The 21531-nt window shown below is 37.8% G+C and overlaps 1 protein-coding gene across 1 annotated transcript in view; it reads left to right on the plus strand.

Annotated features, from left to right (window-relative positions):
- Positions 1-20405, plus strand: part of SERPINI2 (serpin family I member 2) — a 36259-nt gene extending 15854 nt beyond the window's left edge. The window contains exons 6-9 of the mRNA XM_046001306.1: positions 9127-9224; positions 13355-13441; positions 17127-17216; positions 20318-20405. Coding sequence (XP_045857262.1) covers positions 9127-9224; positions 13355-13441; positions 17127-17216; positions 20318-20394 — 352 coding nt within the window. The 3' untranslated portion in view covers positions 20395-20405. The remainder of the gene's footprint in view (positions 1-9126; positions 9225-13354; positions 13442-17126; positions 17217-20317) is intronic.
- The last annotated feature ends 1126 nt before the right edge of the window (positions 20406-21531 follow it).

Consider the following 21531-nt stretch of genomic DNA (forward strand, 5'->3'; position numbering starts at 1 on the left):
TAATTAAACATTTTTTTCTTTTTTTTAAAATATTTTATTTATTTGACAGAGAGAAGTCAGGCACCTTAATTAAACATTTTAATACTAAATGTTGTGGTTCTGCAGTCTGACTTGGTTACATCTTGCATTTCACAGGGAAGGAAACTGAGTCAGTCAAAAAGTGAATGATCAACATTCAACTAGGTGTTGAAAGACAGAATTAGCTCTCATGTCTACTGTCTTACAGCTTTGTGCTCTTATTGGTTTGCTACTTCCTAGAAATTTTATCTCCTGTTCAAAAGCACAGATTGATTGGGATCCCATTATGGGGGAATGGAAACAGATGCAAAGGGATAGACATGCTCCCTGCTAGTAAGATGGTCACCACTTAGATGGAGTGGTGTAAGATTTGCACAGAAATTTACTAACAATATCCAGCAGTAGACAGTAAATATTTAAAGAAAGTTATAATCAGTATGCACTAGGAAGTTCATGAAACAAAAGAGAGGGGACAGGAAGCCTCAGAAGCTGGAGTTGTAAACAAAGTCTTTACAGAAGAGGAAGGACTTAAACTGGGCTTTAAAAGAATCACGAAGGTTAAGTCCCATACGGAAAGAGGAGTTGTTGAAAATTTCCAAGTAAGATAGTGGGATGATTAAGACAGTATTTTAGAAAGATATATTTGGTAGTCACAATGGTTTTTTTCATGATGGATAACATGTCTGAATCCTTTCTCGACTTCCCACCACTCCCCATGTTTCTGGATAACTTCTCTTAGTCCTTAAAACCAAGTTTGGGTTTTAGAAAGCTTTTCTGATGTTTCCATTCAAGATAACACAATATCTGGGGCCTGGGTGGCTCAGTCAGTTAAGTATCTGCCTTTGGCTTAGGTCATTATCCTGGGGTCCTGGGATCAAGCTCCAAGTTAGGCAGCAGGAATTCTGCTTCTCCCTCTCCCTCTGACCCTTCCCCTCCCCGCTGCTTGTGTGGTCACTCTTGTGCAATCTCCCCCTCTCTCAAATGAATAAATAAAAAAATCTTAAAAGAAGGAAAAAAAGATAACATCTTCCCTTTTCCCTGCTGGGAAAACTTCTCCTTGCACCTTGTGTTTATTTCTTTTCTTTACTTTTCTTTTTTAAAAAATTTGTATTTATTTTTTAAGTGTTCCATATTCATTGTTTATGCACCACACCCAGTGCTCCATGCAGTACTGTGCCTTCCTGAATACCCACCACCAGGCTCACCCAACCCCCCAACTCCCTCCCCTCCAAAACCCTCAGTTTGTTTTTCAGAGTCCACAGTCTCTTATGGTTCGTCTTCCCCTCCGATTTCCCCAAACTCCCTTCTCTTCTCCTCCCAATGTCCTCCGTATTATTCCTTAGCTCCACAAATAAGTGAGACCATATGATAACTGACTTTCTCTGCTTTACTTATTTCACTCAGCATAATCTCCTCCAGTCCTGTCCATGTTGATATAAAATTTGGGTATTCATCCTTTCTGATGGAGGCACTCCATTGTATATATGGACCATATCTTCTTTATCCATTCGTCTATTGAAGGGCATCTTGGCTCTTTCCACAATTTGGTATCTGTGGCTATTGCTGCAATGAACACTGGGGTACAGATGGCTCTTCTTTTCACTACATCTGTATCTTTGGGATAAATACCCAGTAGTGCAATGGCAGGGTCATAGGGAAGCTCTATTCTTAATTTCTTAAGGAATCTCCACACTGTTTTCCAAAGTGGCTGCACCAACTTGCATTCCCACCAACAGTGTAAGAGGGTTCCCCTTTCTCCACATCATCTCTAACACTTGTTTACTGTCTTGTTGATTTTGGCCATTCTAACTGGTGTAAGTTGGTATCTTAATGTGGTTTTGATTTGAATCTCCCTGATGGCTAATGATGATGAACATTTTCTCATGTGTCTGTTAGCCATGTGTATGTCATCTTCGGAGAAGTGTCTGTTCGTGTCTTCTGCCGTGATCATCTGTTTTGTGTGTGTTGAGTTTGAGGAGTTCTTTATAGATCTTGGATATCAGCCCTTTGTCTGTAGTGTCACTTGTGAATATCTTCTCACATTCTGTGGGTTGCCTCCTTGTTTTGTTGACTGTTTCCTTTGTTGTGCAGAAACTTTTGATCTTGATGCTGTCCCAAAAGTTCATTTTTCCTTGTTTTCTTTGCCTCTGGAGACGTGTCTTGAAAGAAGTTGTTGTGGCCAATGTCAAAGAGGTTACTGCCTATGTTCTCCTCTAGGATTTTGATAGATTACTGCCTCACGTTGAGGTTTTTCACCCACTTTGAGTTTATCTCTGTGTATTGTGTAAGAGAATGGTCGAGTTTCATTCTTCTATACATAGCTGTCCAATTTTCCCAGCACCGTTTATTGAAGAGACTGTCTTTTTTCCACTGTATATTTTTTCCTGCTTTGTCGAAGATTATTTGTCTATAGTGTTGAGGTCCATATCTGGGTTCTCTACTCTGTTCCACTGGTCTATGTGTCTGTTTTTGTGCCAGTATCATGCTGATTTGGTGATCACAGCTTTCTAGTAAAGCTTAAAATAAGGCAACATGATGCCTCCAGTTTTGTTTTTCTTTTTCAATATTTCCTTGGCAATTCAGGATCTCTTCTGGTTCTGTACAAATTTTAGGATTGTTTGTTCTAGCTCTTTGAAAAATGCAGGTGGAATTTGGATTGGGATGGCATTGAAAGTATAGATGGCTCTAGGCAGTATAGACAGTTTAACAATGCTTATTCTTCTGATCCATGAGCATGGAATTCTTTTCCATCTTTTTTATCTTCTTCAGTTTCTTTCATGGGTGTTCTGTAGTTCCTCAAGTACAGATCCTTTATCTCTTTGGTTAGATTTATTCCCAGTTATCTTATGGTTCTTGGTGCTATGGTAAGTGGAATCGATTCTCTCATTTCCCTTTCTATATTTTCATTGTTAGTGCATAAGAAAGCAGAAGGCCAGGATCCTAAAGAGCACCTGCTGACACCCACACCAAGCTTTCTCAGGTGCAGGGGGAGTGCACTCACAGCCCGCGGTCATGCAGGGTGTGCAGATCACAGAAGGGTGTGGACCTAGAGAGTGTGGGTCAGTGCCGACACTAGACTCTCTCACACATGGGTGGGAGTATGTGGTGGTGCAAGTAGCCAAAAGCTGTGGGCCCAGGGATGATGGACCCTCCCCCACAGTCTCTCTGGCACAGGTGGTCACTGGTAGTAGCTGTCCTGGGTCTGTGGGCTTAGGCCCGTGCCCTTGACCAGCTGATTCCACCAGTTACCCCTTAGGCTGTTTTGCTCTTTTTGAGTGCCTTCAACCAGACTCCAAGTTAATGCTGGTCCCCAACCACAGGGCACTTTCATATTGGGTATTACTTTCCAATGGGTCACTTCCGGTGGGTCCCTCCCCCTTCTACTGCCCCCTCTGCTTTACTTCTCCGCTGATGATCCTCTGTTCCTGTAGAGATCCAGAAGTATAATCCTACATCTCAGGCTGATTTCATGGGTGTTCAGAGTGTTCTGGTAGATATTTAGCTCACTTCAGGGGTCCAGTTGAAAGAGGGTTTCCTACTTGTCTGCCATCGGGCCGAGTTTCAGAGAGTCATCATTTTTTTAAAAAATTTCTTTCATTGTTTTTGCACCACTCCCAGTGCTCCATGCAATACATGCCCTCCCTAATTCCCACCACCTGGTTCCCCCAACCTCCTACCCCCCACCCCTTCAAAACCCTCAGGTTGTTTTTCAGAGTCCATAGTCTCTCATGGTTCATCTCCCCTTCCAATTTCCCTCAACTCCCTTCTCCACTCCATCTCCCCATGTCCTCCATGTTATTTGTTATGCTCCACAAATAAGTGAGACCATATGATACTTGACTCTCTCTGCTTGACTTATTTCACTCAGCATAATTTCTTCCAGTCCCATCCATGTTGCTACAAAAGTTGGGTATTCATCCTTTCTGATGGAGGCATAATACTCCATTGTGTATATGGACCACATCTTCCTTATCCATGTGTCCGTTGAAGGGCATCTTGGTTCTTTCCACAGTTTGGCAACCGTGGCCATTGCTGCTATAAACATTGGGGTACAGATGGCCCTTCTTTTCACTACATCTGTATCTTTGGGGTAAATACCCAGTAGTACAATTGCAGGGTCATAGGGAAGCTCTATTTTTAATTTCTTGAGGAATCTCCACACTGTTCTCCAAAGTGGCTGCACCAACTTGCATTCCCACCAACAGTGTAAGAGGGTTCCCCTTTCTCCACATCCTCTCCAACACACGTTGTTTCCTGTATTGCTAATTTTGGCCATTCTAACTGGTGTAAGGTGGTATCTCAATGTGGTTTTAATTTGAATCTCCCTAATGGCTAGTGATGGATGAACATTTTTTCATGTGTCTGATAGCCATTTGTATGTCTTCATTGGAGAAGTGTCTGTTCATATCTTGGCTCTTGGATCAGAAGAATAAACACTGTTAAAATGTCTATACTGCCTAGAGCAATCTATACTTTTAATGCCATTCCGATCAAAATTCCACTGGTATTTTTCAAAGAGCTGGAGCAAATAATCCTAAAATTTATATGGAATAAGAAGAGACCCCGAATTGCTAAGGAAATGTTGAAAAACAAAAATAAAACTGGTGGCATCACGTTACCTGATTTCAAGCTTTACTACAAAGCTGTGATCACCAACACGGCATGGTATTGGCATAAAAACAGACAAATAGACCAGTGGAACAGAGTAGAAAGCACAGATATGGACCCTCAACTCTATGGTCAAATAATCTTCGACAAAGCAGGAAACAATATATAGTGGAAAAAAGACAGTCTCTTCAATAAATAGTGCTGGGAAAACTGGACAGCGATATGTAGAAGAATGAAACTCAACCATTCTCTTACACCATACACAAAGATAAACTCAAAATGGATAAAAGACCTCAACATGAGACAGGAATCCATCAGAATCCTAGAGGGGAACATAGGCAGTAACCTCTTCGATATCAGCCATAGTAACTTCTTTCAAGATATGTCTCCAAAGGCAAAGAAAACAAAAGCGAAAATGAACTTTTGGGACTTCATCAAGATCAAAAGCTTCTGCACAGCAAAGGAAACAGTCAACAAAACAAAGAGGCAACCCACGGAATGGGAGAAGATGTTTGCAAATGACAGTACAGACAAAAGGTTGATATCCAGGATCTATAAAGAACTTCTCAAACTCAACCCACACAAAACAGATAATCATATCAAAAATGGGCAGAAGATATGAACAGACACTTCTCCAATGGAGAGTCATCATTTTTTAAAAATATTGACCAATGTGGCATCTCACAGTATCTTTAACAACTGTTAAGACAAGATCCTGGAAAATAGAGCATAATATTGAAAACCAAGCTGTATAACTTTAAATAACTAAGATTTTTAAAAATTGTTAAATGGGACAATGATAATATGGGTTTCATGGAGTTATTGTGAGGGTTCCATGAAGTACTGTTTATAATATTTTTAGTACTCAGTAGTATCTCTTATTATTTTTGTTATTATTCTCACTTAGTTTTAACACATATTGAGCATCCGTTATGGTGCTGACACTGTCCTAGATGTTGCACCTCTTTACCATATATCATTTAATCCCCCAAATAAATTTGATAGAGATCAACTTCTATATACACATTATGGATGAGGTACAGACAGGGAAATACCTTGCCCGTGCTTACATAGCTAACACATGGCAAAGCCAACATTTCAAGAGTCAGAAAACAGGGGTGCCTGGGTGGCTCAGTGGGTTAAAGCCTCTGCCTTCAGTTCAGGTCATGATCCCAGGGTCCTGGGATCGAGCCCCACATCGGGGTCTCTGCTCAGCAGTGAGCCTGTTTCCTCCTCTCTCTCTGCTTGCCTCTCTGCCTACTTGTCCTCTCTGTCTGTCAAATAAATAAAATCTTTTTAAAAAAAATCTTGCTATAGGGAGGTAGCATAAACATTGGGAATCCTATGATAATACACACAGCTCATTACTCTGGGAGGGAATATGACCCATATAGAAAAGAAGAAACATTTCACACTTTAAAAAAAAAGAAAAAAAAAGAGTCAGAAAACAGGTGTAATGGAGGCAAGCATGAGGGAGAGCACAGAACAAAGTGTCAGAGACACAACGAGCAGCAAGAGATGTGAAGCAACAGTGCCACAGAGACTTTAGAAAAGAGAGAACATCTTCCATAGGCCATGAAGTATGATCTTACTGGGCTAGAAATGAATCCCAGGTTTGGCCAGCTTTGGATCTCTAAACAACTGAATGTGAACGGCATATGGGTGAGAGAAAGTGATCGCAGGGTAAGTGAAGCTGAATATGAGAATATAAATGTCATGACCAGCTGCAGTAGTGATTGCAAAATGTTTGCTTACTTTAACCTATCGGACACTGATACAAATTGGAATCAAGTTTACATTAAACAGTGTCCAGATATGCTCCTATGGGACAGAAAGCATTTTTAGTTCAGCCCTTGAGGCTAACAGAGTTTTTCATACACAGACACACACAAGACACAAACCCAGAAACGTATACACAAACACACTCTAGGTAATTGGTCAGAAAGTGACCCAAAACTACCATGTACTGATATAATAGTCTGGGTCCACCACTGTCAGGGATTGTGTTACATTTTTATCCTCATTAGCAGACCTTAGATTTGGTTGGGTTGGCTCAAACCTGAACGTTCCAAGGATGACTCAAGCCCACTGAATCAAAACAGGGATTGACAGGGACCCTAAGGGAGATCCATCTAAGACTTTTTATCAATAAATAAGAGTCTTGGGTATAAGCAGAAAAGAATGGGCAACACCAATCCACAACAAGGCCTACAGGTCAGGAGTGGCTCCATCTTAAAATGGAAATTCTGAATGTTTTCTTCATTTTCTGCACCTGTTACCTGTGTGAAACCCCTAAATTTAAACCAGTGTTTCCATATGTCAGTAAACTGATGGTAGGAACTGTTTACAAATGCTAAAACATTCATTTTATGATTACTTAATTGTCTATTCAATTTTGCTGCTTATTCTTTCATCTTTAGATGTATTCTTTAAAAAATTTTAGATGAGGGTCAAGGAAAAGGGGAAATGAACCACATCTAAAATAAATATTAAGTCTCACAAAATTTGAATGAAGCACATAATTAACACTATATATATTGATTGAGATTATGATTTCAAATTATATTTTGATTAGAAGGCAATGTGGGTTAGCACATTAACTTTGAGTTGGAATGGACCTAAATTTCAATCCCAACGTTGTCTCCTGTTTTGAACTTAAGCTTGGAAATCAACCTCCTCAATCTTCCACTTTCTTAATTAATGGGACTAATGCTAACTTCCTCAGGTTTTTGTGAAGATTAAAAGCTATAATCTGTATTAAGTGTCTAACACATGGAAGTACTGCTTCTCACCTGGCTATTCATGACTCCAGTAATTACGGATAATTAGAAATTGGCTGTAGATTATACTTTTATTAAATGGTTGAATGAGTTTCTATTGCTGTAGGTTTCATTGGACTATATTATGAGCAGGACTTAGCTTAGTTTAAATGACTCTCCACTGATAATTAGGCATTATTAAAAGTTGTAATAAGTCTTGCAGTATTCTTGTCATTATCCTAAAACTACTATGCTAAAAATAGCCAGTTTTTAGGTGAACTAGAACATTTATTTTCCACCTTTCAGTTGCCTACACTCCATTTAGTTGTAAAAAAGAGTGTGGTAATAAAAACAGGGAAAAAATGGAAAGATTTCAAAACCATCCGGCTGCATTATCTTTTTTAGCTGAAAGTGAAAAGAAAGAAGTTGACAACAGTGGCATAACACAAGCTATTTTCATCATCAGTAGATTTTAATGCCCATGTTGTATCTCTCCTCAGCTCTGAATAAGTAAATATTTTTTGAAAGTACGTAATATATTACCAAGATATAATTCAGGTCCAGTAAATTTCTGCCATAACATGTTCATTTTTTTGAACAATTATAATTAAAAAGCTTGCTCAGTATTTGGCAACTAAAACAGTGATCTAATTGGACTATTACTCAAGCTGGTTTCCAGCCCTGGGTATGGACCTAGCTATTAGCTAAGCAAGGGTCCTGTCCTTGATCAGCCTTGTCTGGAGAGCACAGGGGCAAATGCCCTTCAGTTCACAGACTGAGTTCCTTAGGCAGGACTTGTCCTGGAATTTCACTGATGAAAGAAAGATACAGAACTCCCTGTTCTTTTCTTTCGTTAATTTTCCAACCTGGTTTTAAAATGCACATGAATGCTTCTGGCATCTCTAAAGTCAGTAAGCACTAGCTTTTCTTTTTTCTACCTTTTTAGCGAAATGGTAAACAGATTCAGTATTCTGTTAACTTGGAGTCATAGATCAGCCTGTGAGACTCTTTGAGATTCTCTGGTTAGAGTCTTCAAGTCAGGTAAATTGAAGTTTAAAGATTTTAGTGGAAGCTAGAGTCTTACCTTAAGGCCCTGCAAAGGAAGTAGTGACCAGCAATCTTTTTCCCTCCCATAATTTTTATCTTTTATTTTATTTAAAGAAATTTAGTTTTCTTTCTGTCTTTTACACCATTTACAGGACCTATTGAGAAGACACTAGGTATGTTCGTAAATCAAAGGAAGTCACATCAGCTGTGACAGGGGAAGAATAATAGATTATTAATGTCTCTCTGTACTTCAGTAGCCAGCACTCTTCTCCTAGGGCTGTTGGCTCCTTTTCCCTTCCAGAGTAGTTTGGATGTATGCCAGGAACCATCTTTGATGGTGTGAAAAACAGAGTATATACAGTTGCTGGAGGGAAACTTTACTTTTCTAGGGAAGGAGCCAAGCAGTTGAAAACTTAGAACTCTCACCCTGTTTTATTAGATAATTATACCTTCAAAAAATACAGTATTTTTTTGCCACCAACCATTTATCTGGGAAGCAAGTTATTAGTAACTTCAGAACAGCCAGGGGACCTGGGGGAAAATGGTATTATATATATGAGGAAATGTAATTGGGATAATGAAAACAAAAGGTTTCACATTATAATTTCTTCCAAATCATCCATTTTGTAGAAAACATTTTGGTAGCAAATGTATACAATTTTTCAAGAATTTTCCTCTTCATTTTTTTTAACAGATTTAAAGTAGAACAAAAATTAGACTTCAAAGAAGCTCTGTATTCTTTGAATATAACTGAGATATTTACTGGTGGCTGTGACCTTTCTGGAATAACAGGTAGTGTGATAAATAATTCTTATATTATTATGTTAATATGTTTTCTTAGTAACTCTGTTCACTGACTGATCTGAAAGAGCGTTTGGCCCCAGAAAATACATACAAACCTCGTGACTAAATGTCATGTTGAGCTGTCTGTAAACAAGCACTTTATTTTGCATTTAAGCCATTTTCCTTAATGAAAGTCAGAAAGCATTTTAGAATGTTAGATAAGCCTTCTCGCCATGCTTGTAATAAAACTATGTAGGTAAAGTATTGTACGGGCTTTTATTTCAGCCCTGCTTGGATTTCCTTATCTGAATAATGGGAATTACAACTTTGAGGCTCTCATCTACTCGGAGCTAATAAAACTCTTATACACCAATTTGCAAATGTTAATTTGGTAATATTGGAGCCCATGAAATAGGCATCCACAAGCTGCTAGATGATGAACACAATGTAGAAATTGTAATGCCACAGCTTGCAGATTTAGCTTTGAGACTAACAATGCATCTGAGGAGATGGAGCTTTTATGCTAACTCACACCTGGGAAACTGCACATGGCTAAGATGCTCACTCACACAACAAAGCCCAAGACAGTCTTTTATTTTCTCTTGTCTTGGCAGTACCCACTAGTTCAAAAATATCTAACTAAAGAGAAAAAAGATGGACGAAGAGGGCCAATTTGTCCCAAGTTTTTTACCCCCTTTTAAATTCAGTCTTCTGTTTTATTAAAAAAAAAAAGTCATAAAAATACAAGCCTGTCTGTCTGATAGTGTTTTATATCATAACATGGAAATATTGTGTATTCCTATATAAGTGTCTGGTCTTTGAAGAAGTAGTCATTAATTTATTCACTCATCAATTATGTGGTAAATGAATAGAATGAATGAGCTTTCCTGGTGGAGGAGGTGGGTGGGATACACTGGTGACAGATGTTCATTATTACCTTCACACATGATTTAGCTACTTGTTCGCACCCTGACAGAGAGCTCTGACTTCTCTGACAATTTCATCAGCATTAGGAATGAGGCAGTCAACGTTAAATACTGCAACAGCATGCTATCTGGGTGTGCGCTGGAACACAACCATCTCGCCAACCTAAAATCAACCAACCCATTTTTCAAGCACGTCTTCCTGTTAACCTTCTTTCTAGCCTTCAGAAGCTTACTTGCTATACACCAGACATTTCAAGCAGCCACTTGCTCTACAAATCCCCAGCAATTGGTGACTTCTATAAAATCTCCTTAGAAGCCTTCTTTTGTAGGCAGATTTATCATAAAACACCTCCAAAATGCTTTATAAGAGGGGCGCCTGGGTGGCTCAGTGGGTTAAAGCCTCTGCCTTCGGCTCAGGTCATGATATCAGGGTCCTGGAATCGAGCCCTGCATCGGGCTCTCTGCTCCGCAGGGAGCCTGCTTCCTCCTCTCTCTCTCTCTGCCTGCTTCTCTGCCTACTTGTGATCTCTGTCTGTCAAATAAATAAATAAAATCTTTAAAAAAAAACTATTTAAAATGCTTTATAAGAGAATTTGTGCAAGAGAATAACTTGAAACAGTGAAGAACAAATGTCCAGCATTTTCTGCTCTTTCTCTCTGCTCTTTCTTTGAGTTGCCTATTTGAGTTGCTTTAACTGCTTTGGTTCTATCTTCCTGCTGGAAATAAAATAGCCAGGGCCCTCACTGGCACTACATCTGATCATTAAAACAGCAAATTCCCTGCTATCCCTACTTATTACTAATGCAGTAAACATTCTCTAAAAGATACTATGAACCAGTCCAACACTAGGTCTGTGGAATATTTACACAGGAGCTACTTACATTCATGTAATTCACAAGCTTTGAATGAAATGTTTTCAGTTACTTTTGGAAACTTGGAGATAAATATTTGACTTCACATTGCTATTACTTCTTATGTTACCTTTATTGAAATAGTTAAGCTCTCTGAGCCTCAACTTTCTAATTTGTTAAATGAGATAATAAATCATGGTGGTGAAAATAAATGAAAGAAAGTATGTAAGTCACCTGGTTCTATGTCTGGCACATAATAGGTACTACATAAATAGTAGATAAAAAAAAAAAAAACACCAATGGCACATTAATAGTTACTTGCACATCTTCTAGCAAAACTGTAGAAAGTTTCTTGCTCTCTTAATAGAGTCATAATTGGAATTTTCATAGAAAAAAGGAGAAAAATTGTTACAAACCTGAGGAAATCAGTGACTTTATGGAGTCTAGATTCCTTCTTCTGGTCTATTAGCTTTCAAGTCCCATTCTTCTCCCAAGATCAGGTCTTCTTTGTGGTAAGACAGGATACATGAGACCAGAGGCTCAGCCTGATAACCATGGATTCACTTGATCTGGTATCAGTGTTAAACTGGGTGAAATTCTCCACTGCACCCCAACAAGCTTTTTGTTCTTCACTCTTGTCTTGGTATGGGTCTCTAGGTCAGCTACTCTGGGCTCCACATGTGAATCCTATCTTACTCTAGGTGGTCCTCGGGAAAGAACATGCTTACTTGCCTCATCTTGTTACAGACCATTCTCTTGCATTTCAAGATGTGCATGCCCCCTCTTCTCCGCCTTACTTGTTTCTGTCCCTGGACATATTCATACCCATGATTTATTTGTTTGACAAATATTTATTAAAAGCCAACTACATGCCAGGCAGTTTTGTAGGGATGAAAAAGTGGACAAAGTTCCGCTTCTCGTGAAGTTTTCATCTGCTGATGAATACTTAATAAGCAATTAGTTAATTAAATCATAAGGTGATGGATGCTGTAAATTAAAAGAGCATCATGGAATAAATGGTGATTAGGTCAGATACAGGCAGAATTAGACAGGGTGGGAAAGGAAGACTGGGCTGGGAAGTAACATTTTTGTTGAGACCTAAAGAACAATGGAGCCAGTCAGGGAGAGTTCTGGGGAAGCAGGTTTTAAGCAGAAGGAGAGTTAGGGTTAAGGCCTTGATACTTGACCTTGAGCTAGAGCTACTGAATGAGGAGGGAAGGTAGTAGATGAGGATAAGAGGTATTCAGGGGCCCAAATAAAGTGATCATAAGCATTTTGGAGTTTATTTTTAGGAAGCCGTTTTTTGGTGCCAATATCCCTTTCATGGCTTCTCTTTATCTTGCCTGAAGGGCTTTCTTTACTTTTCTGTGAGCTGCCAGAGCTGGTTCCCCTCTACTGTAGGAGCTGCTTCCTGAATCCTTATAAATCTGCTGGTTTTGGTAGAGTCTGCTTGGTCACATCAGATTTCCCTCCCAAGAGAAACAAAGCTCCCTTTTCTCCTTTCTCTTCAAGTTTCCAGGTCTACCATCCTTCCTCTACTTTCTGGCCACCACTGAACCCGTGACCATATTTCCGTTGTCTCTTTGAGGCACACTCTCAGATCTGAGTGGTCCGGACACAGCGGGAACGGCTGATGGCTTCTGAACTCGTGGCTTCACTTCCCCCTTCTCAAGGAGACTATCCCCGCAGGTCACAAGATCAGAAATTCTTCACACATACAGCACTTCCACCGAGGGGAGAAGAGCGGTGTGTTCACTCAGCTTGTATCCACACCGGAACAGAATGTTGTAAGACTCTATCTTACACTGAAAAATTTGACAGGTTTTAAAGCATAGCTCTGAAGTGATTTTGTAACAGATGACACAAAAGCTCTTTAGACTTTCATAGCCTCACCAGTCTTGAAAGAAAGTAAATTTTGTTTTAAAGTCAGATCAAAACTGAATACAGAATTTGAAAGGCAAGTTGGCTTTGAGGTTGAATACATAGGGTGGGATTAATTCAAATCTGTAAAGCCTTTTTCATCTTGTCTGTAGACCATAGCTAAGGGGGGCAAAACCTTCTGTCTGTACAAATATTTCACTTAGTGGGATACCTGATTTGAGGCTTATCCCCTTCTATCTTTGCCTTTGTATCTGGGCTGGACTTGATCTCTCTCTATGGGTATCTGTGTCATTTCTACAAGAGCTAAACTACCTTCCACCTCTAGCAAATTAACTAACTTGGGAAGAATTTGTTGTTATTGTTTTTTTCCCATTTTTTGTTCATTTGAGAAAATGTAATTGACATGCTTCTATAATAAGTAATGTAGTAAGTAATGGCTCTGAGTTCTGATCCTTAAATACACTTTCCTATTTCCCAACAGATTCAGCTGAAGTGTTTGTTTCCCAAGTCATGCAGTATGTTTTTTTTGAGATAAATGAAGATGGCAGTGAAGCCGCAATATCAACTGGTAGGACAAATGGTTTCACAACCAAACCAAGAGGAAGGACTGGGGGGAAATGTGCATCCTTAGGGCATTGGCGTTTCTGCATGACTCTGATCTCCTAGTTCCTTCTTACTGTCCAGGACACTGTAGGAAGAAAAGAGAAATTGGTAGCATAAGTTATTTTTTGCATCTCTGCATCTGCTGCTTAATCAAAAAGGCCAGGAAAGGGATTTGTTAGGAGCTGAGGCCTATCTACTAATATTGGCATATTTGTAAATTGCATTTACCTACCAGTCAGGAGATAGGACCTGGGGAGGAAACTTTCTGCTCAAACATGAAGTCATTATTATTCAGGAATTCTTACTCTTAGGGGATTGTATTAATTTCCTTCTTCTATTACACCAAGTAGGTCCCTACTTTTCTTTTCTTTTTTTTTTGTAATTTTTTTTATTTGTTTATTTTCAGCGTAACAGTGTTCATTGTTTTTGCACCACACCCAGTGCTCCATGCAGTACGTGCCCTCCCTATTACCCACCACCTGGTTCCTCAACCTCCCACCCACCCCGCCCCTTCAAAACTCACTGGTTTTCTAATATGGTTTTTGTCATTATCTATATGCCTGTGGCTCTCAAAGTTAGCTGCCCATTAGAATCACCTGGAAAGCTTCATAAAATCCTATGTCCAGTCTATTCCCCAAAATTAAATTAGTAAATGAATTAAATTAGTGTCTCTGGAGGTGAATTCCAGGTTCTATCATTTCCTTTTATTTCCCTAAGTGATTTCAGTGTACATCCAAGGTTGAAAGCCAGTTCTTTATGGTGGCTTGCGGCCCATCCTTGCTACTGTAAGTCAAGTGTAGTGCGTAGACCAGCAGCAGCAGCAGCATCACTTGGGAGCTTGTTAGAATGCCAGCCCTCAGGCCCAACTCCAGGCCTACTTAATCAGAAGCTGTGTTTTCCAAGGTCTCTAGGTGATTTGTGAACACGTTACAGTTCATGAACCATACCTTTATGATAGCTTTCCTTGAATAAATGGCATTTCGAATAGTTTCGATGATGCATACAACTAATGCTCAAAAAATAATTGAAAATTTAATTAGAAATGCAAAAGCAACTTTAATGAATGTCTCATAAGTCTATTTTAATTCTTCAGACTTTTGTGATTTTAGCCAATATGTAAAATATAGGCATGCTTTCTTACTGATAAATTTCTATAAATGAATATCCATGTTATTAATTTCTCAGTTAATTTGTAATACTATGTGGTGCCAATGATTTTTGACATGTGGGTGGGTCACACTGGACTCCTGCTACCATTCTGTCATCTCCTGAAGTACTTGGCATTATTGTGCTCAAGGAATTTAGATTGGAGAACATGGGCTATTTCAATCTTGGAGAAATTAAAAAGCTGCATTGGATGAAGTTGTTGGCCTATGTAGAAAAATTTTCCAGCTGCTTTTACATAAGAGTCCTTATAGATCATCATCTGATTTTTCTCATTATATTGGTGAAGAAAGAGTCCATGACATGAAGTGTTTTGCCTAGGGTCATACTATTAATTGACAGCTGAGTTTGTACTCTAATCAGGTTCTCTGACTCCAGGTTCAGAGCTCTTTCTACTATCACCCACTGCCTCTAATTTAAGTCTAGAGTTCTCTCAGAGGGTGTAACAATCATTAAGGGATCAGCAATGACCCTGATGTATCACACGTCAAAAGTTTTCAGTGTATTTTGACTTTCGGGCATCTGCTCAGTAGATGCTCAAGAACAAAAAATCTCAAGTGTTCACCCAAGTGAGGATGGGAATCACACTGGCTATGCTCTTTTGTATTCTCTCATCAATTCAGACCTAAGTCTATATTCACTGATAATTTGGGCATTGTAGCCCTGATATTGCAGGAAGGACAGTGCCATACATTTTATATTATGAAGGTTATGCTTGATTCTGAAGGTGATCAGAATATGCCACCCCCAAATAAGCCACTTTGTCTGAAGGGTTGTTTTGATAGAAACAACCCTTGAAAGAAAATGGAGAAAGAGCACAGGAAAAAAAAGAGTACTCAATCTGCCTAAAATATAAGCAGGACATAAATCCACCTTGTGAAGGTGTCTCTCCTCCTCTCTCCCTATCAGAAGGAGAATAATCTTTATCACAAGAATGAAAATTGGCAGTGAAATGAGTCTGCATAAAAATTATTAAATAACGCTCTTATACAATATTTTTCCCATATATTTACCTTCCCACAATTATTGCCCCTTTTTTGGTCTAGTCACTTCTCCACAATTTATTACCCTCTGTTAAAAGGGAAATCAGAGGGGCACCTGGGTGGCTCAGTGGGTTAAGCCTCTGCCTTCGGCTCAGGTCATGATCTCAGGGTCCTGGGATCGAGTCTTGCATCGGGCTCTCTGCTTGGCAGGGAGCCTGCTTCCTCCACTCTCTCTCTCTCTGCCTGCCTCTCTGCCTACTTGTGATCTCTCTCTGTCAAATAAATAAATAAAATCTTAAAAAAAAAAAGAGGGAAATCAGAGGGGGAGATGAACCATGAGCATCTGTGGACTCTGAGAAGACAAACTGAGGATTTTAGAGAGGCGGGGTATGGGGAGATGGGTTGGCCCCGTGATGGGTATTGAGGAGGCACATATTACATGGAGCACTGGGTGTTGAACATAAACAATGAATCTTGGAACACTGCATCAAAAACTAATGATGTAATGTATGGCGACTAAGATAACACAGTAAAAATTAAGGAAAAAAAATGGTAGATAAGCTCTCAAGCCCAACATTTTGGGAGGATATTTACTTCTTTCCTGTGAAGCTCCTTTGGGGATATAGAATAAATAATTTCTTCAGTTAATCTATATTTGTCAGCTTAATTTGCATACCCCAGTCACAAACTGAGTGCAGAAGATTATTTTTCCTTCTCTACTATTATTTTTTAGTTCTGATCACTCCTGTTGCAATTTTTAAAATGATTTTTCATGAGTCTGAAAAAATTTTACAAAATCATCACGCTATTGGTAAAGGAAACATCTGAATTAAGTGTAGAAATATTTAATTTAAAAAGAAAAAAAACCCAACCATTTAAGTTTATCCACTCTAAATGTTCGCAAATGCTACAATGGAGCCACATGATATAAATTATTATAATAAGTAATTATCACGGCAGCAAATCTCTTCTTCTAATCACATAATAAAAATCCCATAATCATTCACAGCACCAATCCTAAAAGCTCTGAACCCACAGAATAATTTTGGAAAAGTTAAAAAAAAATAAGTTTGAACTCAGATGTGATTACCACAAGCCTGAAGAATAGAAATGAAATGCAAATATATCCAGATAGGAATTAAGAGTTGAAACATTACAAGAATAAATCATATAATGTAAATAAAAATTAAGCAGAAAATTACTGTTTAAAAGAAGAAATTTTTCAGCTGCTTTCAGTAAATTGAATCTAGTATCTGACTTTCTTCTTCATTGAGCATAAATATGACGTTAGAATTATTCCATGAATAATCCAATATTTGTTTTTCTGCTCTTTGATTTTTAAATTTATTCCAGATTTCTCTGTATTTTGAAAATGGTTATTTTTCTACATGTTAACTCATCAAATGAAATGACTTTTCCTGTCTACAAAAAGTATTATGGATCTATTTTCTTTCCTCATTCTTTAATGTGCTCGTCTAAATAACTACTGTCTCTATTTCATAGGCATGAACATCCCTGTGATCATGAGTCTGGCTCAAAACCAATTTATAGCAAATCATCCATTTCTGTTCATTGTGAAGAATAACCCAACAGGTACCTTTTCTAATATTCTCCGGGAGAACTGCTTAAGTCAAACGGACCTAGTTCTAGTCGCTATTTGTAATCTATGTATCTGAGATTTCTCCTTTCAATGTATTGAATCTTATTGCCATTTTTCAATTTATTCTTTCAGAGGTTATTTGGTGAATGCCTCTTTTATACCACGCATTGTATTTTAAGAGGTGACAGGGTCCTAAAATAGGGCAGTGGTAATAGTAGCTGCCAACACAGCTATCACCGTATGCTAGCAGTTTTAAGTATCTATCTCTAAAGCTAACGCCATTCCAACAGGTTAACTATTTGACCAATGATAACATAGAAGCTCAGAAAGAAGTTATATAATTTGTCTAAGGTCATACAGCTGGAATGTGGCCGAGTAGAAATAGGACCTGTTTTTCTCAGAAGTCAGCTCTCTGTGATGCTACAAGAGGAATGGAAAATGGGAGTTGCACAGTTGTGAAGGTTTCAGAGGTAGATTCCAAAAGAACAAGTGACTAGCTATGGGCTCTGACTGGGAGGGAGAGGTCAAATACAATTACAAATCTCCAGTGAGGGCAGTTGGTGAAAGATGATAGAGTTAGCCACAAAAGGTAGAGGTAGGTGTGGACTGGACTGCATTTGACACAAAGGCAACATGTGGAGTATTTGGCCACGTGCTTTGCACACAATATCAGCATCCCCAGAGACTGACAGTGTGAACTTGGGGGTCAGACTGGGGTCAAGTCCTAGCTCTGTTAGCTAGTAGTTGTAAGACAAGTCAATGATACTTCCTAAGCCACATTTTCTCCACCTCCTATTTAAACATAATATTAGTACTCATCTCCTAGAGTTAAATAAAAGAATATATGAAGCCTGTAACACTATTCCTGGCATGTAGCATTCATTAGGAATAAATCAATAACTATAAATGAGGGAGTGATTGAATACATGAAGGAAGGAAGGAAAATGGAGAAGTTTCTCTGTATAAGTTGGGTTACATGGAGAAGAGACATAGTAAATTTTAGATCTGAATCTGTTTGATTAGCTAGTGGTACTGGTATTATCGGCCCCCTGAAGGATATACCAGCCTCTCTTTTTAGGCTCCATGGAACCAATGCTGAGTGATCCTTCTGAATGTTTCGCCTTGGAAACATTTAACGATTACTGAAGTTAAGAGGATGAATGATTTTGATTTATTATAATCAATTTTTATCAGATTTAAAATTTTCTTGTGGTCAAACAGTCCAAATCCAAACATTATTTGTATTTTTCTACCGCAATAGTTTTATATTTCAATATATTTATCCAAAACTTTTACTAAGCGGAACTTCCAAGGAAATGAAGAACATTTTTTCTTCTTTTAAGCTGAGGGGCTGGGCCAGTGTTGGAGACTTTCAAATGAAATAGTGAAAGATACTATATGAAATGTGCCATTTCTCAGAAAATGAATCATGATTCTGAAACTGACGGTACTCTACACATATTTAAAAAAAAATAGTGTTTAAACTCTTTATGGTTTTGGGTTGAAAGAAGAAGCAGACTGCAGGATATCCATTAAGAAATCTTTCTTCTGAGCTATTGGTTTTGGTTATGCTAGTGTATTTTAATATTAGAAAGTAAAATTTGCTTCTATCTGATGGAGAGGTTGTATATATACATTGGTTAAATATGGAGGACACCTCTTTGAGAAGGGGGGATGTAGAGAAAAGTGGAAACAATAATGATTTCCACTTCAGCCTGCCTCTCTATCCACTACTGTTATGTCCAGGGAGAGTTCACTAATCCATCCAGTTTAGTGGAGAGTAGATTGGTGACTGCAAAATGATTCCATTCAAAACATGGATACTCCTTGGTCAAAGAAGCAGATTGAAAAGGCTGGAACAAATGGCTTTTATGCGATGTCCTACACTTCTAAATGTTTAACATCTTAAACTACTGTCTTCTATTATGAGGTTAGTTTCCATAGAAGTCACTTAAAAAATTTCCCAAATAATTTCAGTAAGTATTTTAATGCCTTAGCATTGTAGACAACAGTCACTGCTGATTCCTATTGTGATAAAATGCAATATACATCCTGGGAAAGTTATTTTATGGGTCCCCAACCATCTGAAAACCAGGAGAATTTGTTTTCTTTTTCTTGGAGTTATTTTGAGATTTTTAAGACAAAGTATTATTGATTATAATCATAAAAAGAAAAAATCTGGAGATTATGTCTATTTCTTGTTATTGGCTCTTCTGAGTATCTGTCTTTGGACTAAACAGTAGGAGTTAATGAAAAAGGACTCTATTAATTCTTTCAAACATATTTCAGTATAATTTTCATAGTTTAAAATTCTGTAAGTTTTATCACTTTTTTGGGTACGCATATAATGTATTATTTATTTTATCACTTTTGAAAACCACACTTATTACATATATCTGTAAGGAGTATAAAATTCAAGGCAACACTTGGCATTGACCCATTCTAGCCACTTCTCTTACCCTGGTTGAAAAGAAAGGTACCTGGATTTTGACACCTCCTTTATTTCTGTTTTGTCTTCTTGTTCTTAGTTCCTTTTCACTCGCAAACACAGAATGACTGGATTGAGGTATTTACATTTCTGCTGTATACAATATCACAGCAGTGAGTATGTGAAAGCACTAGCAGTAGAAAATACTGTCATTTGTAATAAGCTTAGCTTCAGAGCTGAAGGAGAGCATCTGAGAGGTTTCACTCAACCCTAAGGGCTTATGTTACAGGTATAAAACGATGACTGCTAATGTTTTTAACTTATAATTTCCACCACCCTTTCATTATGCTATGTTTGCCTGAGTCTCTATATTTAGAACACCTCTCTACCTCTTCATTTTTTGCCTTCCTATACGAAAAACAGGACTAATACATTTTCCATGACAAGCTATTATTGGTGTTAATTTCCTTCATAAATTACCAGAAAATGATTAATAAAGATATAATTATGTACTTTAGGCAAAGGAGAGGGTTTTGTTGTTAGATGTTGCTTATTTATCTTATACCGAAAAAAAGACTAAATGATCTGTTAAAATATTCAGAAAGACTAATTATTGTCAATTTTTTTCTCCAGAAATTCCTAGTGTTTTTTTTTTTCTTTTCCTAGAATCAATTTTGTTTATGGGAAGGGTGACAAATCCTGACACCCAAAAGGTGAAGGGAAGAGATTTAGATTCACTGTGATTGAAAAGAACAGCCTCAGAACATAAGATGATTCCTGAAAAATAGTTGATTGGCAAACTAGCATCATCGTGCAAGTATTTCCTACATATCTTTTTCTGTTTTAACCATATGTGCATTAATCTGTACTGATATCAATCTATATTAATGAGTAAGTGAAATTATTAATAAATGAATTTATTCATTTAATGTTTCTTGTCCTTACGTTTTATAAAATCTATATGAATCAAAAGCGGTGAACTTACATAAAATACTGCTATTAATATGTTAGAATAGTCTCATCCAAGATATTTTGATATTAGATTCTATCTTATATATCAAAGTCTCTGCATTCCTAAAAAAAACTGGGCCATCTGACCCCCAGGCATAACAGCATTATCCAGGCCGTGCAGAAGTAAGGTCACATGTGTGGGCATGGTATGTGGTCTCTGGAGAGACAGAGATCTAGGATCCATGATAATAGATGAGCTCCGAGTATTTTACTAACCTTTTTTTTTCTTAAGATTTTATTTATTTATTTGACAGAGAGAGAGAATTCACAAATAGGCAGAGAGGCACCCCGAGTGTTTTATTAATCTTAACCTCATCTTTTGTTTTTATTTTAATTCCTGTTAGTTAACATACAGCTTTATATTAATTTCAGCTGTCAATATAGTGATTCAACACTTCCAAGCATTACCTGGTGCTCATCATGATAAGTGCACTCCTTAATCCCCATCACTGATTTCATTTATCCCTCCACCCACTTCCCCTCTAGTAACCATCAGTTTGTTCTCTATAGTAAGGAGTCTGATTCTTGGTCTTTTTCACTCTCCCTTTTGATGAATGGATAAAGGTGGTGTGATATATATATATATATATATATATATATATATATATATATAGTGAAATATTATTCAGTCATAAAGAAAATGAAATCTTGCCATTTGCTATGATATGAATAGAGCTAGGGAGTATCATGCCAAGTGAAATGAGTCAGAGAAAAAGAAATAGCATATGATTTCACTCATATGTGGAATTTAAGAAACAAATGAGCAAAGGGAAAAATCTTAACTTAATCTTAACTCCATGTATTAACATTTAATTTTTGCCATTGTTTTAATACCTTTTGGGACATATCTATTTTCTGATTTATACTTT

Source organism: Meles meles, chromosome 4 (assembly GCF_922984935.1).
Source record: "Meles meles chromosome 4, mMelMel3.1 paternal haplotype, whole genome shotgun sequence".
Classification (NCBI taxonomy): Eukaryota; Metazoa; Chordata; class Mammalia; order Carnivora; family Mustelidae; genus Meles; species Meles meles.